The 27,506-nt window shown below is 40.0% G+C and overlaps 1 protein-coding gene across 1 annotated transcript in view; it reads right to left on the reverse strand.

Moving 5' to 3' along the window:
- Positions 1 to 7,084: 7,084 nt before the first annotated feature.
- Positions 7,085 to 27,506, reverse strand: part of SLC16A10 (solute carrier family 16 member 10) — an 88,801-nt gene continuing 68,379 nt past the window's right edge. Inside the window, exons 4-6 of the mRNA XM_036414579.2 lie at positions 13,828 to 13,971; positions 9,841 to 10,069; positions 7,085 to 8,084 (exon numbers count right to left, since the gene is read on the reverse strand). Of these exons, the coding sequence (XP_036270472.1) occupies positions 7,855 to 8,084; positions 9,841 to 10,069; positions 13,828 to 13,971 (603 nt within the window). The 3' untranslated portion in view covers positions 7,085 to 7,854. The remainder of the gene's footprint in view (positions 8,085 to 9,840; positions 10,070 to 13,827; positions 13,972 to 27,506) is intronic.

The raw sequence follows: 27,506 nt of genomic DNA on the forward strand, positions 1-27,506 counted from the left end.
AGTTAGTAAAATGATAGTATCATTTTTCTAATTTACATTTAGCACATCCTCATAATAGAGTTAAGGCAAAGTCTATACAAGACAGCAGGATGAAATAAAAACCTTTGGTCACCACTTCATCTGAGTCCTACATTCAGGTACATTAGGGCTCAGAAATCCATGTGGAATTCCAGATGGAATTTTAAGTGAGTATCACACAGTCACAACCATGATGCTGACAGCCTTTGGTAAATCCGAGGTATGAAATTTGCTGAGCCTGAATCAAACATAGTCCTTTCTAATTTAAGTCTTTAGGTTAAATCTAAAAGATGAACAATAATACTTTCAGTGTGAATTTTTTTAAGGTAACTCATTGTTCAAGTTTTAAGATTGATGACCCCCAGAACTCTGATTTTAGCCTGAAAAAAAATCTTAAAATATCTACTTAAACAAGTGCAATTGAAAGTTATTTTGTATGTTTATAATTGTATAACAAAATATAATTTTTTACACACCCTCAGAATTATAGAATACTTTGAATAGCTAACTTTGTGCTAGAAACATTGACCAGAGATGTTTGGGGCTATGTTTGGCATTAAGTTTTCATTTGGTGATCATTTTCGTGTAAGTTGCATAATTTAAAGCCTTATGTGCTTACCAAAATTATATACCTCTAAGTAGATATTTGAACTAAAAAATTGCTTTATGGGTGAGTTTTTCCTCCTCAGATATATATAAAAAAATGTAACTTACATAATACTGCCGGATCTATACATTTCCTCTTGTGTTATATATATTTTAAGAGAAAAAATAATTTAGTAAGAAACATGAAATTTAGCACCAATCTTGATCCAATCTTTCTTTGGTAGGAAAAAAAAAAGGGGGGGGGGCACCAAATTCACAGTCTAGGGTCAAAATACAGCACTTTTGCCAATAAGCCCCGAGTCCTTAAAGTAATATGCCAATATAGGCTGAATCATGAAACATACATTTGCCCGTTGCTTTCTAGCAATTAGTACACACTGTAGAAGATTATACTGAGGGAAGATTGCAGTAGAAAGTATTTGTGTTCACTCACATTTAAAATAGTTTTTTAAATATATTTTATTGATTTTCCACAGAGAGGAAGGGAGAGGGATAGAGAGCTAGAAATGTCAATAAGAGAGAAACATCAACCAGCTGCCTCCTGCACATCCCCTACCGGGGATGTGCCCGCAACCAATGTACATGCCCCTGACCGGAATCAAACTTGGAATCCTTCAATCCTCAGACCAATTCTCTATCCATTGAGCCAAACCGGTTTGGGCACATTTAAAATATTTTTTAAATCCACTATTTTAATAACTAGCAGACACTGAAAAGTATTATTGATAAAGAATAAAAGTCATACAGGGTGGGGCAAAAGTAGGTTTACAGTTGTGAGTACATGAAACAGTTTATTCTTGTATTATTATTTACTCATTATTGTATTATTTTTTATTCGCACAACTATAAGCCTACTTTTGCCCCACCCTGTATATACAAAATAGCATCACCTATCTCAATTGATTTCTTTTTTAAAAAAATATATTTTATTGATTTTTTTTACAGAAAGGAAGAGAGAGGGATAGAGAGTTAGAAACATTGATGAGAGAGAAAGATCAATCAGCTGCCCCCTGCACAACCCCCACTGGGGATGTGCCCGCAACCAGGGTACATGCCCTTGACCAGAATCGAACTGAGCCAAACCGGTTTGGCTCATTTGATTTCTTAATGTTATTTTATGTAGATAGTTCCTATCACTTACATGCTTAGCGACATTCAACTCCAAAATACTCTTCTTACAGAGCTCGTACTGAAAGGCCAGGAACATCCTTAATTAATTTGGAAACTTGTGGGTTAACTTCTACACTATAGACACAGACAACCACCACATTTTCAAGAACTCCTGTGAGACCAAACATCATCACCACGAGGAAAGGGGAGCCTTGAACAGGAGGTCAGCATGGAAGCTGAAAGGCTAAGGCACAAGCATGCATCTGCTGTCAGTGGCCCTCCATCTCCCTGCCAAAGAGAACACAAGTGAAAACAGGACCTCGTCATCAAACAGCCAGCACGATTTGGTAAAGCATTTTAGTAAGTGTTCATTACACAGAAGTCATACATTTCTTCAGCTTTCCTCTGTCAGATGATCCACCAACCATATTAGTTAATATTCCTTTTACATCCATTCATCAGAACAAAGCACTTAAGAAATCTTACTATTTTGACCTTCACAACATGCACTCCCTTTCCCTTTAATCCCAGAATCACCATTGGCTTCCTTCTGATTAAGCCAGAATTGATTCAGCCATGCATTTAGTTGGACACTGAAAGCTGAGGTAGGTGGACTGTCGTGGTCAAGTGAGCGTCATGATCAAGTACTTGGAAAGGTTTCCTTTCATTCCCAATGTCTTTCCAATGCACCGATAAAAAATCGAAATCTGCTGTGTCGTAAGTGAGGTAGTCCTAGGTTATATGTCAAGAAAGTAATACTATGGAGGATTTTTGTGAATGTATGGAAGTGAAGATGATTAATGTTCACTACTTAAATATTGATCACTTAAAAAAGGGCAAGCTAAGTAAACTACTACATATAGTAAACTACGAGGTAAACCACTATGTCCCAGATTTCAAGTTTTTAAAAAAATATATATTTTATTGATTTTTTTACAGAGAGGAAGGGAGAGAGATAGAGAGCTAGAAACGTCCATGAGAGAGAAACATCGACCAGCTGCCTCTTGCACATCCCCTACTGGGGATGTGCCTGCAACCAATGTACATGCCCTTGACCAGAATTGAACCTGGGACCTTTCAGTCCGCAGACCGACGCTCTATCACTGAGCCAAACCAGATTTCAAGATTTTTGAGTCAAAGAGATGGCAACGAATTGTTTCATGGGTCTTTATTGTCTCAGAAGGCGTCATCTGATAAAGTCCTCATTTATGGTAGTTCCGTAATTGTGCTTCTACGCTGTATTCCAGTTTCACATGTAGCTATAGGCCTCTGGCCCCTTAGTCTTAAGAACTGGAACCTGTCGCTCTCTAGTGCAGCGGCCGCCAGCTGGTGGCCTGTGGACCCCGGGTGGCCCTGAGGTCTGGAAGGTTGGCGACTGCAGCTCTCGTGTTTACAAAACAAACCATGATTAGCCTCTGCCAACAAGTAAACTAATAAACACGCTGCGGCTATGAAATAGCAGTGAGCGCAGGAACTGCTTATTGCTGTCCACCTCTGACTCTGCCCCTGAGCCTTTCTCAAACTCCACTCTAGACGGTCTTCTTACTTTCTTTACACCCAGCCATCCACAAACACCAGTGAGTAGAATATGAGCAGAATTAATGATTACAAGTAAAGTAGCAAGCCTGCCTTCAAGGGATTACCATGTCACCATTATGGATGACAAATTGTTTTGTTTGTTTTTTTGTTTTAAAAACAAAGCAAAAGGTTTGAGGTTTTGTTTTTTTTTTAAAGAGTTCATTAAACTATATGGATGATGTACTTTCCTATCAGCCAAGACAACACTCGTCTTTCAAATTAAAAATAATATAGATGTAAAAAGGCGCTTACTTTTCACAAAAAAAGCAATGACTTTTCATCTACTATAGAAAGTGCTCCTTCATGTTTATGCCAGCAACAATAAAGTTTTCAGTGTTAGAATTTTTTTAAAGAGTTTAAGAAAGTTTTCAATACTCAATTTGTTTACATATTTAAAAATTGGAGCTAATTAAATTTTCCACTTGTACCTCTAAGCTCACCAAGTGTGGCCCAGCCTAAGGCAGGTCCGTTGGGAACTGCATCCCAAAGGCTCACTAAACCCAAGGCATCCTCCATGATGTGCTCTCAGGACTAAGATTTAGCGGAACTTTAAAGAGCAAAAGCAAAGTTAAAAAATGAGTCCTCCAGAAACATTCTTGCTAAGAACCTGACAATCTTTTCTCTCAAAGCGTTTACCTTAAACATTTAAGTAAAGTTTTATAGGTTAACACCAAAGATGCCAATTACATGAAACTTGTTTCCCCCCACATTTTCATCGCATAATTTTAAAATGTTTTCATCGTAGACCATTCGAAACTCAAAGTTGACAACCGAGAGCAAGCCACTGTCCAGGTCACACAAATTGAATGGGACTCCAGCCTCCGTCACCACAGGGACCAGAAATATTGCAGTTGAGCAGTGAGTAGAATTAAGCAAGAATGTTAATGGACTCTTAGGCAGCTGTTTTGAAGGACAGGAGGAAGTAAAAGGGAAAAAGGATGATAAGGATAAAGATAATAGGAAAAGAGTAAAGATCGTTTACTTTACAACTAAGTGTACATTTACTTTAAAAAATGTGAGAAGTTGAAGCTACAATAATAGCATTAAAGGTTTCTCAATACTTAGGCTGAGCCCAGGTGATAGTCTGCAAGTATGAATAATCAGATAATATATGAACCATGACATGCAAACGAGGCCTTGTTTCTGTTTTATGAATAGAATCGGAAGATTAATGCAATCACTATGCAATTTTCAGTGGAAATTACAAGTCTTGTAGTAGGGCTGTACAGTAAGCACTGCAACTGTGATCAAAGATATGTACAAATTTTGAAGTATCAATAACCTGGGTGGGTTTATTACTGAAATGGATGGATCCCAACAATATCCACTGCAATAAAATTTAACCAAAACATTTCTGGAAGATCTTTCGGTATCTGTCACCTGTGTATCTGACCCAGTTTCTGTAAAGACGAGTACTAATTGCTCCCCTTCTTATGTAACTGCTGGCCTCAACTGCAAGGACCTTTCTAATGTGAGAATTTGCTTAGTCCTATCAGAATTAGGATGATGTGCTAAAAAGTAGAGTTCTGATTCTATTCTTTTTTTCTCAAAAAAGTGTCTGAATTGAACAAAAAAAAAATTTAGGCCTGCCTGGTCACTTTATTACAATAGTAATACTTCAGAAATTGGAAAGGATTTACTTTAACTAAAAGATTAAAGTAATATTTCTTTGTCTGAAACATGAATCTTTATGGATATTAGTATTTTTCATTTTTTTAGTTAATAGAACTTTTAAAATATTTTATAGCAAATATATTACTAAATTTGCATTTTATGGAATTTATCATTTTACCTTTTATACTTTTTCTTTTTAAGTTATATTACAGCACAGTACTCTATTATTGTAGAGATTTCTTGGTGTTATAGATCCTGTTCGACTCATTGCATTAGACTAGGGGTGTCGAACTCAATCAGAGAAGGGGCCAAAATCTAAAATCCAGCCTAAATCGCGGGCCGAATGGTTTACTGAACAGTCATAAACTGTCATTGTGATGGAAACGCAGCGGAGTGCAGTGATGACAGCGCGGTGCGGGCCACATTGCAAGGCCTGGCGGGACGGATTTGGCCCGCAGGCCTTGTGTTTGACACATGTGCATTAGACTGAAAACTACATACGTGTAATATGTGTGCAATATTCTGAGATCTAAGTTTTATTATAAATATTAAGTCACTTTGCTCTTTTATTATGAGAACTAACAAAGCAGATCAAGTCTTTGAGTTTCAGATTATTACATTTTATTTACCCCTAAAATTAGCCAAATTTTGAAAGGAAAAGCACTTTGGAGATCTTTTCAGAGTAAATATTCTATTTTAGAATTATTCTTTCTGTAAAATTGTAGGTGGGAGTACTAGGAGTCTTATAAAAACTATAAAAAATATAATGGCAGGAATGATTATTGGTCTTAGTTTTATGTTTTTGCTGATCTCAAAAGCACTGATAATGAGGAAATTATGTTTTTATAACTGGGCATGAGTAAATGAAAACCAGAACATTTATTACATTATCATTTCTAAGTCATTTTCTAAAAATTTAAAATAAGAACATAAAAGGGCAGTGTGTTCAGATGTAGGGTTTTTCATTTTCTTTGTAACAGAACCATCCAAAAAAACAAATTACCTAAGTTCCTGAATATGAAATATGGACATATTTGAAGGAGTAAGTTGCAACGGTGTGTATGGCCACAACAAGTTGTTGAACGTCTTCACAATCAAAATTACTTAAATCCTATTAAAAGATTCTGCATTTAGTGTTTATACACTTTGAACCTTCAAGGCTGCAGATAAGAAAGTTGATTCTGAAAGGAAAATTATTGTGTTTTCTTGATGTTGAATGAACAGCCTCACTTTCCTCCCACCTCCTGGTCCCCATCAAGTCTAAGTCCAGATGCTTTCTAGGCATCTCCATCCTCAACTAGAGACAAGGAATGGAAGTGCTTTGCCTTTCAGAAGCAATAGGAGCTGAAAAGAAAAGTAAGGACATAATACACTTACTTTCTTCCCTCACAAAGAACTTAGAAACAGGTGGATCCTAGAAGTGCTTCAGAAAAGGACAACATTCGTCCTGGCCAGGTGCCATCCCTATACGCCAAGGTTGTGGGTTCAATCCCCAGTCAGGGCACTTACACGAATTAACTAATGAGTGTATATAATAAGTCAAACAACAAATTGATGTCTCTTAAAAAAAAAAAAAAAAAAAGACAACATTCTTCCCAGATGAACAAGCTACATTTGAAGAAGATCTAATAAACATCCATATTTAAGATTTAAATATACGTTGCATCTTATTAATTCTTACACACCTCAATAAGAAACAAAAATGTATAATTTCAGGGATTAGGAAAGTGTTCCTGCTTTTTGTAGATGAGCATGGGTCATGACATGATTTGATTGTAATTTTAGATACTTACACTCTAATAGCTTACTTTCAATTGTCTGTGTATAAATAGAAAAATGTACTAAGCATGTTAATGGGGAACACACTAGGAGAAATACACACAAATGCAAATTTCTGCCAGAAAGTTTTGGAAATGTAGTTGTTTCTCTTTATAAATGCTTCTAACCTTTCACAATCCATTACTTTCATAAACCAATTTGAGCAACTGTATCTATCAGAAATAGATATTTTCTTTACAAACACAAAGATTTTTTCCCCCCACTGTGCCTGAGACTGCAACTTGACAACATGTTCAATATGGCTATGTTTAAATATCGGGTCCCAGTGCTAACAAATTCAGAAGCCAGAAATATTTTTTGTTAAAACTGCCAGAGTATCTTTCATTCATTCTGTTTTTCTTTATTGTTATAATTTAAACAAATTCAGAAATTTGGAGCATTTCTGGCTACTCCAGTAAAACATACTGCAAAGCCAAAGGGAATAAACGTAAATGGGAGAAATGCCAGATTTTTTAACTGCTCTGCTCTTATGACCAGGAATCTCACATGCTGGATCTGAATACATTGCTAGCATTTGCTCCAAAAAGATCTCTGACACTAGAGCAAGTCAGAACCCCTTCATGTCAGGACCAATTTAATGGCAGGCAAAGCAGCTTTCACACACACTTGAGGTTTAGGTAAATAGCACATTATCTAAAAGCCAGACTTAAATTTTGTAAAAAGTCTCCAAATAGCAAAAGAAATTAAAATCTAGATAGATACCAGAACTAAAAACAGCATGTGAGACAACAAACAATATTTCCAGTCAAACCAAATTACAACCTTTTCAGTATAGCTTGAGGTATTCTTAAATATTTGTAGGAGCTAAATAGCTTTCACAGTTTCCAAAGTTGCTTTCTACGGAGATAGGTCAAATTCTCATTATATTTAACTTTCAGAGATGTTTTCATGGACCAGAGTCTGTCCTCAGGCTCATGGAAATGTCAGCTATTCGGTGGCAAAAAATGGTTCTTGTAGTAATAAATGTCCGATTTCCCATTATTGTGCTATCCTTAGGATGTGATTACAAAAATAATTTGCAATTTATATAAAAGGAAACCTGCTTAAACTTCAGAAAGCAAATCCAGTCTGGTGGAGGTATAGAAGACATTAAATAACAGAGTCAGATTCTTTCTTCACGATTCCAGATGAACTTGACAGAGAGTTCTGGTTCCCCAGCATTTTCTCCAACTTTTCTCCTCCTGTGGTTTTATCCATCTCTCTTTGCTTCTTACTATGGATCCATGGGATAAAGCAAAGGACTGCGCCTCCAATAAGGGGAGGGACTCCAGCGAGATAGAATGCCACATCATAGGAACCCAGCTTCTCACGAAGTAACCCTGCGAAGGGAGGAAACGGTCACCAGAAGAAAACAGGTGGTGCCCTCAGGGTCTCTGATCAGTCACAGTGGCGGCCTGCCTAGTTCCAACCTAATGACTTCATCTCAGCAGAACTAGTTCAAACATCTCAGATTATTAAACACTAGGCGCCCGGTGCATGAAATTCGTGCACTGGGGGGCGGAGGGGGGGGGATCTCCTTAGCCCAGCCTGTTCCCTCTCACATACTGGGAGCCCTCAGGGAATGTCCTACTGACAGCTTAGGGCCCCTCCCCTTTGTGGGAGACAACTGGGCTGATCAGGGAAGGCACCAGCCCCACCACGCCGCTGCTGCAGCCACTGCCAGTCACTGCAGCCACCAAGGTGTTTTCATCAACACAGACTCCATCCAGTCCCTTCACCAAGAAAAAAATGACAACTGTCTTTAGGCATTTTCAAGATGTGTTTTTGATAGGATATGACATTTCTTTTTCTTTTATCCTCACCCGAGGATAAGTTTCCATTGACTTTTAGAGAAAAGAAAAGGAAAGACAGAGAGAAACATCAAAGTGAGAGGAACACTTTGATTGGTTGCCTCCTGCATGAGCCCTGACCTGGACCCAGCCAGGGAGGAGCCTGCAACCTAGGTACATGCCCTTGATCAGAATTGAACCAGACCCTGCTGTCGGCAAGCCTAGGCATTATCCACTGAGTCAAACGGGCTAGGGCAGGATATGACATTTCTTAGTCCTCCAACAGCGGACCTTTGTTTTTTTTCTCCAGGAGTGTGATGGAAAAGACCTAGATCACCTTTTTGGATTCTTATATCCAAGTCACTAAGAATATTACCAGTGGCATACAGGGAGCTTAGCCAACGAGCGGTCAGAAAAGGTGTTTCCTGGGTAGTTCACATCTATCTCTTCCAATCTCCGGCTCCGACCCTGCCAAGGCCTAAAGCCTCCAGCCCTGGGCAGGGAACCCCAGCTGGCTCGATTGCCCAGCTCTACTTCCGGCCAAGGCCTCAAGCCTCTGGCACTCTAACAAATCCTAGGGTTGTGTTTCTGAACCTGTTATTTAGCATACTCCTTGAATCTAATTTATCTAACATACTCCAATTTTTAATTAGTTATCTTACTGTTTTTAAACTTTTAAAAAATATTTTCATTAATTTCAGAGAGGAAGGGATAGGGAAAGAGAGAGAAACATCAATGATGAGAACCATAGATTGGCTGCAATGAATTGAGCTGAACTTTAACTGAGTCCTTCACATGCCAGAAATAGAGGACAGTACATACAATTAAATTTTATCAAATTTTCTTATCATAAAAATTCACATTAGCACCCAAGTAATACTGAAATAAGAAATCTTTATACTATCATTCAGAAGATTTCTAAAGGTGAAATTTACGTAACATAAAATTAACTATTTTAATGGCATTTAGGACATTCACAATGTTATGCAACCACCACCTCTATCTAGTTCCGAAATGTTTTAATTACACTAGAACAGAACTCCAAGCCCATTAAGCAGTTATTCCTTTATCCCCTTCCCTCTGGTCCCTGACAACCACACATCTACTCTCTGCCTCCATGGACTTACCTACTTTGGATGTTTACATAAATGGAATCATTTAATACGTGGCATTTTGTATTTGGCTTTTTGTAGCACACAAAAAACTAGTAACTAGTAAATTATACATTTACATATAAGTGAGACTTTGGACCTGTAGTAAAAAATGCTATGAATTAATATAATTACTGGAGAATAATTACAGTTACCTGCAATGGGTGGGCCCACAGTCATGGGTATAGACATGAAACCGAGCAGAAATCCAATTGCTTGGGAAACATCCTGGGCACCGACTAACTCAAAGGCAATGGGGGCCATAATTGAAATGAAGCATCCATCGAAGAGGCCCATGATGAGACAGACAGCGATGAGGGCCCCAAAGACGCTACACAAGGGAATCATCATGGACATCAGACCAATGAATACAAAGGAGAGCACCTAGGACAGACACCACATGTCAACTCCGCTGTCAGGAAAAGTGAATTTTACAATCACTGAGCAATACGTTTAGAACTTTTAAGAAGTCACTGCTTAGTCATCTCCCCAGCCCCATTCACCTTGATTTTACACACATAATCAACTTCCTTAATCAACTCCCGGAGTTCCCTTAGCACTTTCTCAGTATTTCCATGAAAGCCATAATTTCCAACCTTTTTCATCTCACAGCACACCTAAAATAATTACTAAAATTCAGTGGCACACCAAAAAAAATTTTTTTTTTGACAAAAAATAGTTGTAATTTTGGTTCATTCACACGATGCCTGTTGTTGTGTTGGTTGTTGTCATTTTTGTTGTTGTTGTTGTTAATCCTCACCCAAGGATATTTCCCCAGATTTTTTGAGAGAGAGTGAAAGGAATGGGGAGAGACAGAAACATCGTTCTGAGAGAGACACATCAATTGGTTGCCTCCCACACCGGTCCCGATTCGCACTGGGAATTGAGCCTGCAACTAAGGAATGTGCCCTTTACTGGAATTAAACCTGAAACCCTTCAGTCCTTGGCCAACACTCTATTCAAACTGGCTAGGGCTGTTGTCATTTTTTTAATGGACAGTCTAAGTGAAAAGAAGTCAGTGCCCTAAGTAGTCAGGTATTACATGTTTTATTTATTATTATTATTATTTAAATATGTTTTTATTAACTTGAAAGAGAGAGGAAGGGAGATGGAGAGAGAGAGAGAAACATCAATGTGAGAAACATCATTCCGCTGTCTCCTGCACGCCCTCTACTGGAGACTGAGCCAGCAACCCAGGCATGTGCCCTGACTGGGAAGCCAACAGGCAACCTCTTGTTCATGGCCTCATGCGCCATCAGCTGAGCCACACTGATAGGGCAGGTATTGCATGTTTTAAAAATTCTTGAAAATTACTGTAATGAAGAAACCAGAGGAAGTATTTTTCCCTCCCAGCCTGTAAGCTCTTTGAAGTCAGAATCAGTACAAGCCACCTTTGAATTAGATATTTACAAGGTTTAAAGACCTTGCACCTGGTCATTGCTTAATAAATATTATTTCTTTATGCCCTGGCTGGTTTGGCTCAGTGGATAGAGTGTCGGCCTATTCACTGAAGGGTCCCAGTTTGATTCCAATCAACAGACACCATCTCCAGTAGGGAGCATGCAGGGAGGCAGCCAAGCACTGATTCTCTCTTATCATTGATGTTTCTCTCTCTCCCTCTTCCTTCCTCTCTGAAATCAATAAAATATATTTTTTAAATGATAAATTAAAAATAAATAAATTACTAGTTATTTGAATATCAGCTCAAATTCATTCATCAAACATTTGATTCTAAGCCCTGGCCAGGTAGCCCAGGCAGTTAAGAGTCTGCCAAGAATGCAGGTTCAATTCCTCAGTCATGGCACATACAAGAATCAACCATTGGCCGAAACCGGTTTGGCTCAGTGGTAGAGCGTCGGTCTGCGGACTGAAGGTCCTGGGTTCGATTCCGGTCAAGGGCATGTACCTTGGTTGCGGGCACATCCTCGGTAGGGGGTGTGCAAGAGGCAACTGGTCGATGTTTCTCTCATTGACGTTTCTAGCTCTCTATCTCTCTCCCTTCCTCTCTGTAAAAAATCAATAAAATATATTTTTTTTTAAAAAGAATCAACCAATGAATGCATAAATAAATGGGACAACAAACTGATGTTTCTCTCTCTGTGGGTGTGTCTCTCTCTCTCAAAATTGGTAAAATAATTTATTTTTAATTTTATCTTTAAAATTACATATACTTTATTGTTATTAAATAAAAATAAAGAATTATTATTTTTTTATAATAATAATTAATTATTATTAATTCAGTGGGCAACCAATGAATTTGTGAATGGATGGAATAACAGGTTGATATTTCTTTCTCCCTCTCTCCCTCTCTTCTCTCCTCTCCCTTTAGGATATCAATTTTAAAATATTTTTTAAAAAAGAAAAAGCTGAAAGTTTTGTCATGCAACAAATGTCCTTTAGAGGGCTCCCTTGACACTTGAGAAAACAAGACCAAATGTTCTGCTCAATGTTTGACCAGGATATCCACAGTTAGGTAATAATAAAAGGGGGGATGGTCAGAGTACGATAAATACTTTTAAAAGTAGCACTGCCCCACACTTCCTTCTAGCTGTGTTCGCAGACTCCGTCCTGTGGCGTCTGCCTGGACCTGCACAGACAGCCACGGTCTCAGAGTCCACCTCTCCCCGTGGAGGTGACATCACCTTCCTCCCAGGGCAGGGCGAAGAGTAAAGGAGACAATGCATCGTGGAGGTGCTCAGTGTGTGGTGGTTGGTATTGCTTCACGTCAGTTAATGAAGTTCTTCTGTGTGTGTTACATACATGAGCGCGCTCTGCCTCCTGGCGCCCCCGTGAGTGAGTGAGTGACATCCGCAGCGTCCTGTCCTCAGCAGCCCTGCCCAGCTCCTGTGGACGCCTGCCTGTGGCTTCTTTTAGGGAGTCAATCCACCTCATGTTTGGTCTTTCTCTTTATGTTTCCTGTTTTTCCCAGCATTTCTGTCTTTTCCAAAGGACCCTGCCTTCCCATGATGCACCGAAAGTAGGAGAGCTTCAGTTTTGCCATTTTTGCCTCTAGCTATGTTTCCGGCTAATTTGCTCTAGGACCCATTTGTCTTCCTAGTGGTCCAAGGTATCAGGAGAGCTCTTCTCCAACACCATATTTCAAATGAATCATTTTTTTTTTTCCTATCAACCTTCTTCACTGTCCAACTTTGTATCCACACGGTAAATTACCTTTCTATGCCTTTTCCAATCACTCTCCCGTGCCCAAATTCCAGCGCTCCTTCAAGGCCCTCCTCCTCAAATACTGCCTCTCCTCTGCAGAGTGAGCAGATATGCTCAGTCCCCCACCCCGGAGCCCCTTTGTGGCTCTCCTTTACCTTCCTGCCACAGCCAAGCTTGTGGGCAAAGTTGTCTAAATTTCCATTTATTCAACTGATGATGATCAGGCTTCAAACATTGTTTCCCAGACATAATATACTCCATTACACTTTCACCTCTTTGCACATATGGTTTCTCCTGCCTGTCCTTATCTGTCTGATTTTCACCATTTAATACTCTGCCAGCCTAGGAGGCCTGCTCACACCCCCATGAGTGATCCAGATGCTTGGCGCCTATGTTGCTATGGCACCCATCTAGCATACATATATTCCACTGTGCTATAACACTTATCTGTCTTACCGTGATACCACTGGCTACTAATTGAGGGTACAGATCATGTTTCATCTGTAGCATATAACAGTGTCTGGTATGGAGGAGTCACTTAAATACTTGTCAGAGGAGGTCCATATGCTCTTAGAATTAGCATTTGTTAATTCTAATTACTCCACAATACCCAGAGGCAATTTCAAATAAGGAAGCTCAAAAAGCAAACATGCACACCCTTGAATTTCACAAGATATTGCAAAAGGCACATGACTATAAAAACTATGCCAAAACCACAATTCTAAGAAAAAGGAATGGGCAACAAAACATTTGGATTCGGTAGAGTTCTGTGGCAAAACAAAGAAGGTTGCTGCTTGATGGCCCATTTTTCATATTGAAAACCCAAAACTCATAACTGATTTTGCCCTTGAAAAACTGCTAGAAGTTAGGTTCTAGAAAATAGTCCTCATTTTTACAGAAGGATTTGAGCAAATACAGACATACAACGAGACTCGAGGCGATGGGATACTTTTGCTGGGGGACAGGACTAACGAGAGTACCTGCAGGTAAACCTTCTTCACGCCAGGCACGTAGTCTGCGATCCGGCCGAAGAGCAGCCGGCCCACTCCCGAAGTGATGCCGATGCACATGAGCACCACCTCCTTGTTGGGCTCGTCTTTAAACCTTTCGTTCACGTATTTCACCTGCAGACCAAAGAGAAGGCGGCCACGCTGAGTATGGCGGGAAAACAGGACAGGTCTTGAAGCACGGCGCAAATGCCTTTGGAGCTCTACAACGTTATGGAATCTCAGCCCCTTGTAGCTTCAAATATTTATAAAAGTGCTCTGTCAGAACATATGAAGAACAGCTAACGTGATTTAGTGTGCATGAAAGAAATGAGAATTTTTATAAGGTCTTTTTAAATTGTAAGGAAGGGACCTGGCCGGTATGGCTCAAGGGTAGAGCATCGCCCTATGAACTAGGAGGTCAAGGGCTCATGCCCGGTTGCAGTCTCGATCCCCAGTGTGGGGGGTGCAGGAGGCAGCCGATGCATGTTTCTCTCTCATCATGGATGCTTCTCTCTCAATTCCTCTCTGACATCAATAAAAATATTTTTAAAATAAACAAATTTGTAATGAAGGGTTACCAACACACGCTTTGTAAGCGAACATTGATCCGTGCGTTAGCCAAAGGAAGAGAACAGCCTTGTGAACACAGCACACAGCCTTGCTCTCTCAAGGTCACCCGAGGATCCAGCACATTCTCTCCTCCCCTGGAAGGCAGCTTAGGGACCGAGGCTGGAGTTTCAGCTCCTCGAGGAGGGCCTGAGTCAAACTTCCAGCCCTGGAGTAAGTGGTACTGGAGCTTCCGGGATAAAAGCATAAGGTTCTCTACCTGCGAATGTGCCTATTTCTGTGGCCTTAGGATTCGGAGGCAGTTTAACAGTGTTGAAAAGAAAAGACTCCAGAGAGACTGCTTGGCTTCAAGTCTTGGTTCCATCTCTTATCAGCCTGGGAAAGTTCTTAGCCACCAGGACCTGGTGAATGGAGACAGCAATAGTACTTCCGGAGGGTAGCTATAATTATCAAATATCTGTAGGAAGAACTTAGAAGAGTACCTGACACACAGCTAAGAATGATCAGGTAGTAGTTTTAGCCTAATTATTTTAAAGGGGCCTTTTCCTTTCATTTACAGTCTGCTTAGAACAATGACTGAGCCAACAGCCTGACACTGTTTAAGAAGGCAGTGTGACCAGGCAGGTGTTACACTGGGTGACAGCACACAGCTCGGGCACAGCCAGAGTTTGACAGTTTCACATTTCGCCCCACCTCTCTTAGCATTTCCATTCTCTTCATGATCATCTATCTGTGCTCACAACAAGGAGAAAAAGCACACTGTGCTTCTACTGAGATGTTACAACAAAACACAAACAGCTGCTTCAAACAACCAGACTCCCTGCGCCCCTAACCAGACACTGGCCTGGATTCTGGGAGCCTGCAACGCAGATTTCCCAGCAAGTTCAAAGGCCCACACAGCTCCCACGTGGCACCAGCAGCCCTCCTGGATGACATCCCCTTAAGAGACTTCCAGTTCACGTTTTTAGCCTCCGTGGTTATGCCAACCCATCACATCTGTCTTTTCGCTTTCAAAACCGGTAACTGCTCTCCTGTATTTCCACACTGGTCCAGAATAATCCTCCTACCTATGGCTTGATCTCATCAATCCCTTATTCACCAGTTTCCTGATGCCTACATTTATACTCCTTAGTTGAGCATTAAAAGCCCTCCTTGATCTGTCACCAATCCACCTTTGTACCTTGATTACCTACCAACCCTTGACTCAGAAGTGGAGTAAATACCCAAATGTAATACCTGCAGCACTCAGGCACAGTGCATGAAACCGGCTGCTGGAGAGGGGCGTATGCCCGCAGAGGACCGCCAGTGCTGCCGAGCTACCTCCCAGCCCCCTTTTGTTTTAAAAAGAGCAGAAATCTGGACTTTTGTGTGCAAGTGCTGGCACCTGACTGAAATTAGAACGCCACATGATCCAACCCCACCCAGGCAAGCCAAACAAAACATGTCTGCAGACTGCATTAGGCCTGCTTTGATCTCAGCCCTAACCCATCTGGCCCAGCAGGACGGGTCTACTCAGTGTCTGAAACATTCTGACCTCACTACATTTCTGCTGCCTCTTCTACCTTCTCTGACTTTCTAAATTCTATCCACTCTTTAAGAGGCCGCTTGAACCCCCCCCCCCCCCCTTTTCTATAAAGCTGCCCTTGATCGCCTCAGCCTCACACCCCCTTCTTGTTAACTGCCTAAAGTTTTCACTGGCACCTTAAGTACTGGGTTCCTTCCCAGCCTGTGTAGCTTCTAACTCTAAGTAGACTCCAGCAAACTCTTCCCTGTCAAACTGGACATATCCACCTGACTGTGACAAAAGTACCTCAGGGTCAACATGCCCCATGCTGCACTCAGGTCCCCTTACAGCCTGTTCTCCTTCCATGTCAGTTAGCACTGCTGCCGTTGGCCCAACTACCCGAGGTAGGAACCTGGTAACTATCCTAGATTCCTCCCTCCTTCCCTCCCTCTCTTCAAATCCAACAGTGACCACCCAATTCTGGTGGTTTGACCTCCTACATCTCTGTCAGCCCATGTTCCCCACAATGTTTATTTTATTTTTTATTAATTTCAGAGAGGAAGGGAGAGGGATAGAGAAACAGAAACATCAATGATGAGAGAGAATCATTGATCCGCTGCCTCCTGCACGCCCCCTACTAGGGATTGAGCCTGCAATGGGGCATGTGCTCTGAACAGAATTGAACCCAGGACCCTTCAGTCCATACCCCGACGCTCTCCACTGAGCCAAACCAGCTAAGGGCGAACCAGGTTCTTATCACTCCTCACCTAGACCACTGCAACAGCCTCCTAACAATGCTTCTTGAACCTCACTCCTAAATCTCTAGCCTATATTTTCTCAAACCATCAAGTTAAGTTCTCTACCCAAGATCCTTTTACAGCGCCCATAACCTTCAGGGTAAAGTTCAAACTCTTGGCTTGACAGATAAAACTTTCCTCCTTTGCTACTGCAGCCTCACCTTCGGCTGACTCCTCATATTCTCCGTGTTAATTAACACTGTGTTGTTCAACATGGCCTGAGTTATTAAGTATTTTAAATGTGGCTAGTCAAACTGGGATGTATTGTAAGTGTAAAACACACAGCAAATATAGAACACTTGGGATGGGGGGACACGCAAAATATCTCAATTTAAAAATATTGATTCCATGTTGAAATAGTATTTTTGGCTATATTGATTAAATGAAATATGAACTTTTTTTTTTTTACTTTTTAAAATATGGGGAAGGGGGTGGGGGAGGTAGAGAAGGGGACAGGGGTAATAAATGGCGATGGAAGGAGACTTGGTGGTGACACAGAATACAGTGTACAGATGATATTTTGTAAAATTGTGCACAAAATTGTATAATTTTGTTAACCAGTGCCAACCAATAAAGTCAATAAAAAGGAAAAAATAAAATATGGCTACTAGAAATTTTTCAATTCCATATGTGGCTTGCATTATATTTCTATTGAACAATGTTGGTCTAAGTAAGAAATCTACTTGTAGCTGCAAAGATAAGACAGCTGTCAATAAAAGACCCCAAACTGGCTTATTCCTCTGAGCCCTTATTACTGCCCATAGGTGAGATATTTGATAAAGTAGAAAGAGATGGATTCCATCTCAATTCTGAAGAAAAAGCATCACCTGATCTAAAGCAGATGGGATAAAATTAAGTGTGTTCATTGGTTTTATTTGGAATTTGAATCCAGACTCTACTGTTATTAACCAACTTCAGGCAGCACCCAAAGGATCTATTCTAACTTTTAAAAATTACTTTTATTTAGCCTAAACTGGTTTTGCTCAGTGGATAGAGTGTCAGCTTGCGGACTGAAGGGTCCCAGGTTTGATTCCAGTCAAGGGCATGTACCTTGGTTGCGGGCACATCCCCAGTGGGGGGGTGGGGGGGGTGCAGGAGGCAGCTGGTCGACGTTTTTCTCTCATCGACGTTTCTGACTCTATGTCCCTCTCTCTTCCTCTCTGTAAAATATCAATAAAACACATTTTTTAAATTATTTTTATTTATTTCAGAGAGAAGGAAAAAGAGGGATGCCGAGAACCACTTCCAGCATGTAATAATGACAAGAGTTTTACCAAAAGGTTGGTGAAGCTTGGGGAGCTCAACAGGACGGAGTCATATGTAGCTTACCTGTTGGAAACGCTACAAAGAGTCTCTCCCAAACCTGAATGGTATCATCTGCTGCCAGATAGCTCAGGGCATTTTGTTGCCTCCTGTTGGCCAAACACCTGAGCAGCCGTAGGCTATTCCCAAAACCTACAATCTCTGTAAGCCCTTTGATACCATATCCTTTGAAGTGTATATCTCCACCTTGCCTTGGGACAAACTGTGTTTAATAAAAACCTGGGTCCTTGGTCAAGGAGAGTCTTCTAGCTCCTTCAGCTGGAAGCTCCTCTGACTCCCAATGCCTCTCAAAAATATCTTTCATCCACAGACTCCTTCTTAATCATCTACACACAGCCCTTTCTCCAGAATGCTGAACCTTTGTAAGGCTGGGGGAAAGAACCCTGGCAGAGGGAGAGAGAGAAACATCAGTGATGAGAAAGAATCCTTGATTGGCTGCCTCCTGCACACTCCTTACTAAGGATTGAGCTGCAACCCAGACTTGTGACCTGACCAGAAATCAAACCATGACCTCCTGGTTCATAGGTTGATACTCAACTACTGAGCCACATTGGCCAGGCTCCCTCCACATTATCAAGGGGTTGGGTGGTTTTTGCATAACGTCTTGTATATAATGTTTATGTAATTTATTACATTGCAAATATGATCAAAACATTGGAGCATACAAGTTAAACTACAGGCATACTCTGAGGTATTGTAGGTTTAGTTCCAGGTTACCACAATAAAGCAAGCATCCCAATAAAGTGAGTAGAAATCTTGTCTTCAATTTGTAAAAAAAAAAAAAAAAAATCACCACAGCAACTATAAAAGCAGTGAGCATCATAATAAACAAGATATACCTGTATATATCTTTGGTTAATAGTAGTTCAAAAAAAGGGGGGAACTGAGAGAGACTTCAAACAAATATAGCTTTCTTTCTTTTCTCTCTCTCTGCCTTTCTTCCTTCCTTCTCCTCACCTGGGGATATTTTTCCATTGATTTTTAGAGAGAGTGGAAGAGAGGGGGGGGAGAGAGAGAGAGAGAGAGAGAGAGAGAGAGAGAGAGAGAGAGAGAAACATTGATGTGAGACACATTGATTGCCTCCCACACTCACCCTGACCCAGGCCAGGAATCAAGCCTGCAACCTAGGTACATGCCCTTGATGGGAATCAAACCTGAGACCTTTTGATCTGAGGGCCAAAACTCTAACCACTGAACAACCAACCAGGGCAAAGATAGCTTTATTCCTGACGGTGGACTTGAAGTAACAGCTGAGTGACTGAAAGTACCAAGTGCTTACAGGGGCAGTACTTTCGGATGCTAGGAAAGCAGGGCCAACAGAGGCCCCATGGAGCCCTGCAGGATATGGAACTAAAAGACTACAATGGCCTTTGCAGAATTGAAGGGGAAACGTCAACAATATTTGCCACCCATTGTTGTTGCAGTTACTATGCACTTCGGGAGATAAACAGATTCCAGGCATGCAGTCATCTGCCCTTTTCTGTGATGATTTTGATTCCTCTTGCCCTTCCTCTTCAGATATCTATCAAACTCATAAGAGGGGTAGAAAGCAGGTAGGCAAGTGCACCCACCTTGTCTCTAGGAGAATAAAGTCTTTGGCTGGAGCAGGGGACCTTATCTTTTACATGGGCACGGTTCGTCCAAAAACATGGCGGGAAGTCCTAAGACTGTTTTCAGTGGTGTGGGAATGCAGAGTGATTTCTGCAGGTCCCTCCTTTCAACAGGGATACTGAGTTCAGGACACTTTCACTCTCTGCTTTTCACCCCAGAGATTAGCAGCCTCAGCTTGCTGCCTCTCATTTGCTTGCAGTTTAATTTCCAAGACTGTATCCCATTCAACATTTAAATGCCATTCCATAACTCTAAAAGAGCATTCTGCTTAACTATACATTTTTATTTAATTTGTTGGAGCGACACTGGTTAATAAGATTACTATGTAGGCTTCAGGTATATTAAATACACGTTTTAAAAGGTAAGCTCAAACAAAGGAGGCTGGCCCCTTTAAAAAGTTGAAGCGCATTTGAAAAGGAGTAGACAGCCTGCTAGATGGTTAATGGGTAATCTCGGAATTTGTTGCAAATCAAAACTTAACACTACCCTTTGACTTCAAGGTAAGATGAACAAGTCTCCTAATTGGAATGAGGGTTTGGTTTGTTTCTTCTTTCTTTTTTAAACAACTCTTGTTTTCTCCATCTCTGTGTTTGCTGAGAAAAGGGAGTAAATTAAAACAAGTGGGGCATTCCCTGAGAAGCTTTACATGAGCACTGCACCCCAGTGAGGTGATTCAAGGTAGAAGAAAACTAACTCCACAGATTCGGGTTCATAAAATTAAGCCCTTTACATCATATGATATTGAAATATGACTTTATGGCCAATAGATATGTATTGATTAGGTCAGCTGTAAAGTGTCATTTTAGCTTATTAAATCTGATCAACTGCGCTTTGAGAATAAACAGCTCTAAGAAATGCTTGAAGTAAAAATATAAAATGTCGTTGCCTGCCAACACTTTTAAGGACTATCACTTTTAGGCACCCCAGTGTCTGTTATTAATAAGATTTTCTGTCAGGACTACATTTGTGGTGCAGGTATCTACTGCCTCCTCAGCAGCTGACCGAATGGAGAGCAGACCTTTGGCCCAACAGGAACTCTGGAAGGCATGAGTAGTTGGTTCTGTTTGTTTTAAACAGCCAGTCTTTCCATTTCATTATGCTGGGTTTCCATGGTGTCCGTAATCACACATGGCACCATTAAGACATGTAAAAACTGGGACAGAGAAAAAAGAGGGAAGAGTTTCCAGAGTGAAGATTATTTAACAACCATAGGGGTTGAAAAAGAAGAGTTCAGAAGGAAGAAAGATGACTGATGGTGGTCTAATTTTGAAAACTGTGAACATTCTTTAAAACCTTATTTTCCCTTTAAACACACACACACACACACACACACACACAATTTTCCTTAGATTAAAACAAAACAATCCATCCTTGATATAGCATTATTTAGATCAGATTGAGATTTGACAAAATGTCTTACAGCAATTATCAACCCAAACCATTTTGGAGTCCAGCTGGTGTTGCTCAGTGGTTGAGCATTGACCCATGAACCAGGAAGTCAGGATTCTATTCCCACTCAGGACACATGCCTGGATTGTGGGCTCGATCCCCAGTAGAGTGTATGCAGGAGGCAGCCAATTAATGATTCTATCATTAATGTTTCTCTCCCTCTCACTTCCTCTCTGAAATTAATAAAAAACATATTTAAAAAAACAACAATGTGGATTTAGATGCCAGTTCAAATAATCCTAATTTTTTTAAAATTGATTCTAGAGAGAGGAAAAGAGAGTAGGGGAGAAGAAAGAGAAAGAGAGAGAGAGAGAGAGAGAGAGAGAGAGAGAGAGAGAGAGAGAGAGAGAGAGAGAGAGAGATTTGTTGTTCCACTTATTTTTTTTAAATATATTTTATTGATTTCTTACAGAGAGGAAGGGAGAGAGGGGGATAGAGAGTTAGAAACATTGATGAGAGAAAAACATTGATCAGCTCCCTCTTGCACACCCTCTATTGGGGATGTGTCCACAACCAACGTACATGCCCTTGACCAGAATCAAATCCGGGACCTCTCAATCCATAGGCAGACACTCTATCCACTGAGCCAAACCGGTTTTGGCTGTTCCACTTATTTATGCCCTCATGGGTTGATTCTTGCATGTGCCCTGACCAGAGATTGAACCCACAATCTTGGCGTATAAAGACAAATCTCTAATCAACTGAGCTACCCAGCCAAGGCAGTCCTGAATTTGTGAAATTAAAATGGACTTCATCTTAAAATAGAAAATAAATGACTAGGATTGTAAGGTAACTTGAAATTATTTAGGGACCCTCATAATAATTTCTGTGTTATAAACTTCACAAATTATCAAAAACTGTACTAGCCTTGGCCCTGGTCCCTTGATTAGCTCAGTTGGTTACAGCATCATCCCTATATGCCAAGATTGTGGGCTCGATCTTGAGTCAGGGAACATATATAAAGCAACCAATAAAGTCATAAATAAGTGGAACAACAAGTTGATATTTCTCTCTCCTCCTTCCTCTCTCTTTAAAATCAATTAATAAATTAAAACATTAAAAATGAAGTGTACTCGTCTGTCCTGGAAAAATGGAATTTGTTTAATTTGTTGGGACTTTTTTTCTAAATTATAAGAAAAAGTTTACTTAGTCACAGAGGTATTAAGAGGTAAGCCACAAAGAAGTGGGCCCAGGAAACCTTACTGGAGCTTAGGAATAAGAACCCTTCCACTGTCATCATTTCCATATTGCTGAGATATGCTCCTTGAGGAAAGGCGCTGGGGAAGGCTCAGGCGTGCTCCAGAGAGAGCGCCGCAATCTGTTGGCCTATTTACATTTTTATTCGTTACACCTAAATCCAGATGTGGTTCTGGACAGTGTCTTTCTTAGAATCTCATTTTGGCACACCAGATTCACTACTCTCTGACCCTTGATTCCTGGCTAGTTCATTCCATGGATGAACACAGTGGAATGTGAACTGTTCGGACAGTGTCTTTCTGAGCCGGAGTTACAGGGCGTCTGCTCTGGCCATCACGTTGGCTGCAGAGGGCTCAGCCACAGTCTACAGCACTTTGAAGAAGCACAGTGGTAGCAAAGGCTCTTGCAGATGTGATGAATGCCCTTATGTGGCATCATGTGTTTTCCATTTGTTTTTATTTTTTAAGGATATGCTCTTTTAAACTTACTCCTGGATTTACCTGGTGATAAAGTCACCCATTGGCTAAATGTGCATGCAAACAAACCGATGTGTGGGTTATGAAGTCAGTAATCAGTAGATGAATTGCATGAATTTGAAGAAGTAGTCCAAAATGAACAAATGCACTAGTTCAAGTAAACCTAAATTTTAGAATTTTAAAATAAATTCCATGTTAAAATAGGAAGGGATAATTTCAAAAGTATTATTTAAGTCACTAGAACTTTACTTATTTAATGACCCGGCAAGAATGTCAGTAAGTCAGATATTTTATAAATTATCAAAATTGGTTCCATTTCTTCTTTTTGTTTTTGTGTGTTGATTTTTTCCTTTTTATTGAATTTATTGTGACACTGGTTAACTAAAGTATGTTTCAGGTGCACAATTCCACAATACATCATCTGTATGTTGTATTGTGTTCACTACCCACATCAAGTCTCCTTCCATCACCATTTATGCCCTCTATACCCTCCTCCACCTCTTTCACCCCTCCGTCTAGCAATAACCACACTATTTCGTCTTGAGCAATGAAAGATGTGTAGACTGGTGGTTTATTGAAAATTATTTTTTACTTTTTTGAGAGAAGCAGAGAAATTGGAACATTAGTTCTTATGCAGCTTCTTAATTTTACCCTTAATTCTAAAGTTTGAACAAAGATTTATCCTTCCATAAAAATTCTACCTTCTAACTTCACCTCACTAAAATTCCATCAGACCAGTGATGTTGGCTAGAGAATGCCTTTACCACAGCCTCTATCTTCCTTTCTCCTATAGACTTTGTAAGGCATAGAATATTGAGTCTTTTCTATTAATTCTAAGAATTATCTCATTTCTGACTTTCTCCCTTAGTATCAATTCAAATTAAATTTTAAAAAATCTGGATGAAGATTAAAATTGTTAGGGTTAGGCCAAGATCAGTTTTACTTTCACTGTTGTCATTTCCACATACTTCTGAGATTGTTTAGCCCTATTTTTTACCCTTTCTTAAGAATAAGACTATTCTAGAGTTTGGGGAGGATGGGTATGATTAACATTATTTTAAACATGTTCAGTTCTATCTTGTGATTTTAAAATACTTGGGGGAGCTGAAACCGGTTTGGCTCAGTGGATAGAGCATCAGCCTGAGGACTCAAGGGTCCTAGGTTCAATTCTGGTCAAGGGCATGTACCTTGGTTATGGGCACATCCCCAGTAAGGAGTTTGCAAGAGGCAGCTGATCGATGATTCTCATGGATGTTTCTCTCTATCCCTTTCTCTTTCTCTCTGTAAAAAATCAATAAAATATATATTTTTTAAAAATGCCGAAACCGGTTTGGTTCAATGGATAGAGCGTTGGCTTGGGGACTGAAAGATCCCGGGTTCGATTCCGGTCAAGGGCATGTACCTTGGTTGTGGGCATATCCCCAGTAGGGGGTGTGCAAGAGGCAGCTGATCGATGACTCTCTCTCATTGATGTTTCTAACTCTCTGTCTCTTTCCCTTCCTTTTGGTACAAAATCAATAAAATATAATATAATAAATAAATAAATAAATAAATAAATAAATAAATAAATAAATAAAATAAAGTGTCTGGGGGGAAAAGAACCACACTCCTGTAGGAGGATAGATAAGAATATGGAAGGTCTAAGTCTGGATTAAGGCAACTGGCATAGCAGAGAACACTTTTGTGGACTAGGAGTTGAAAGGCCTATGCAGAGTAGGAAAAAAGAATGTCAAATTATGAGCTCTACTCATTACTAATCCTAAGATCTTAGGTATCAGTTTCCTGATCTCAAATATAGAGTAGTACTGGCTCACAATATGGGTAGTACCCTTGGGAGTATCTTTCCAATACAGTTGTACCCAAGAATTACATATTTTAAAATAAATATTTTAAACTATTACAGAAGTTCCCATTTTAATTTTTTATTTAAATAAAATTCACATCACCTTACATTTACCACTTTAACCATTTTTAATTGATTTTTTAGAGAGAGGAAAGAAGGGGGGGAAACATCAATTTGTTGTTCCACACTGTTGTCCCATTTATTTATGTATTCATTGGTTGATTCTTATATGTGCCCTGACCAAGGATCAAACCCACCACCTTGATGTATCAGATGGACATGCTAACCAACCGAGCTGCCTGGCCAAGGCCACTCGAGCCATTTTTAAGTGTACAGCTCAGTGGCAATGACATACACCCAACTTCCTGTCAATCATCACCATCATTGATTTACAGAACTTTTTCATCTTATCAAATGAAAACTCTGGACTATCAAACAATAACTCCTCATCTCTCCCTTCCTTCCCCCAAGCCCTTTGTAATACCCATTCTTTCCATATCTATGAATTTGACTACTTTAGGCACCTCATCTAAATGGAATAATAGTATTTGATCTTTTGTGTCTGGCTTATTTCACTTAATATTTCTTCAACGTCCATCCACATTGTAGTATGTGTCCCAAGCATTACCTTTTAAAATATATATATAATTTTTAAAATGTTTTTATTGATTTTTAGAGAGAGAGGAAAGGAGGAGAGAGATGTTAACATTGAGAGAGATAAACATCAACATAGATTCCTTGCCTCCTGCACACCCCTGCTGAGGACTGAGCCTGAAACCTGGGCAAGTACCCCTAACCGGGAATTGAACTGGTGACCTCCTGATGCATAGGGGGACACTCAACCACTGAATCACACCACTGGGCTAAAGTATATATTATTTTATCCATAAATTACTTCTTTTACTTCTACTTTATGTTATAGGTAGACATTGACTTTTTATATATAAAATATATTTTATTGATTTTTTTATAGAGAGGAAGAGAGAGGGACAAAGAGTTAGAAACATCGACGGGAGAGAATCATCGATCAGCTGCCTCTTGCAAACCCCCTACTGGGGATGTGCCCACAACAAAGGTACATGCCCTTGACTGGAATTGAACCTGGGACCTTTCAGTCCACAGGCAGATGCTCTATCCACTGAGCCAAACCAATTTCGGCTAGACACTGACTTTTTATAAAAGTATGAGTACAGGTAGGTTTATGATCCAGGAATTTTATTTCAAAAAAAAAAAAAAAGGAGCCATTGGATCTGATATACTGCTCTAGACCTGTGACAGGGTTGTAGAGCTTAAAAAAAAAAAAAAAAAGAGGTGGGATGGGACACTAGATCTGTGCCATCCCAACCCCTGGGTTCAGAGTGGCCCTAAGAGTTGAAGAGCAGGAGCAAGGAGATGCCTGGCAGAGAATTATGAAAAGTTAGGAACATAAAAGGAAACCATGTGATCACATAAACAAGGGGAGTTAAGTAGGGACAGGGGTGCTTGATTTATGTGGTCGCTATTATAATTCTTTTTAAATTCCATAATCAATATGTGGCATTTTTAATCCCAGAGACGTGTACATGGTAGAGGGGCCTGTGTTAGTCTGCTTGCTGGTGCGGTCACCCGCATGCATCCCATTCTCCGGAGGCAGCTGGGAGAAGGTACAAAGCATAGGAGGTATTATTTTACATTAGCAGGGCTGACTGCGTACCTCTCGTCACCCATTTCCTCATCGTTAAATTATTCTACATTGAAATCGGAGTAGATAAGCATACTTTTACTTCTATTACGTAAGCTTTAAACCACACCGTGTCACTAACTATGTGACCAGAGAAATACTTTAAACCAGTTAACTCCTTTCCTTGTAAGATAGAAATAAAACTGTTCCCACCTTCAGGGGTTACATATTAAAGATCAAAGAAAGAACTTGAAGGACATATGGTATTATTAGAATGAAAAGTAGTCATCAGCAGAGAAATTAGTAGACCTCATATTTCAGCAATTCAACCAACCTACAGCTCAGCCTGAAAATGGTCAAAACATCTTTGCATGCCAGGCACATGCTAGGCGCTGGGGATGGAGCATTGAAGAGGACTCTGTCCCTGCCCTTGCAAGTGTTCAGTCTACCTTACCTGTTTCTTCTGTATCATTTCCTGAGGTGTCAGGACACTTCCAACATAAAACTCAATGTCTTTTGTAGACAAATCCACAGTTTTCACCAGCCTTTCCCATACTTTCATTGAACACATTATACAATATACTACTGCTACATTTCAACTTAAGTTAAAATTAGATATTTTTAAATACTTGTGGATTTCTTTCTCCCTAGCAAATTTTAAATCCTTTGGTGATTTGGGGCCTATATTCTAGGGATAATTTTCATGCCTGAATAAATCATGCATCGATTCTAAAAAACTACTGAATTATGTACAAATGCTTTTTTTTTTTTATTAACTAAATATAATTTGGAACGTGTGACAAACTTCTGCCTTACTAAAAGCAGCATCTCCGTTTTAGTTTAATTACTGGTAATTGATTAGTTTTCTAGATTTCTTACGTATCGTATCCTGTTCGCCTATCAAGATCCTACACTAGTATATTACAATTTTTAAAAACTCAAAATAAAAAAAAAAGCGCCTAGCTCGTTTTAATGAGAGTGTTCCATAGATGTTTAACTTCGCCATTAATGAGTCACAAGTAAAGACCCTTACTCGTCTAAAGTAGGAGAATGCTGGTGAATACCGCCCAGGGTGTAAAATGGAGAAATGGGCAAATGGGCACTAACCTGAGTGGTCAAATTGCAGCAGATGTTGAGATCTGCAGGGAAATAAATGTAAGGTTAGAAAAGCAAGAAAAGCATAGACACCATAGAAAAAAAAATCTAAAAGAAGTGGGGATAAAATGAAGGAGAAAAGATGTCC

Source organism: Pipistrellus kuhlii, unplaced genomic scaffold (assembly GCF_014108245.1).
Source record: "Pipistrellus kuhlii isolate mPipKuh1 unplaced genomic scaffold, mPipKuh1.p scaffold_m20_p_5, whole genome shotgun sequence".
NCBI lineage: Eukaryota > Metazoa > Chordata > Mammalia > Chiroptera > Vespertilionidae > Pipistrellus > Pipistrellus kuhlii.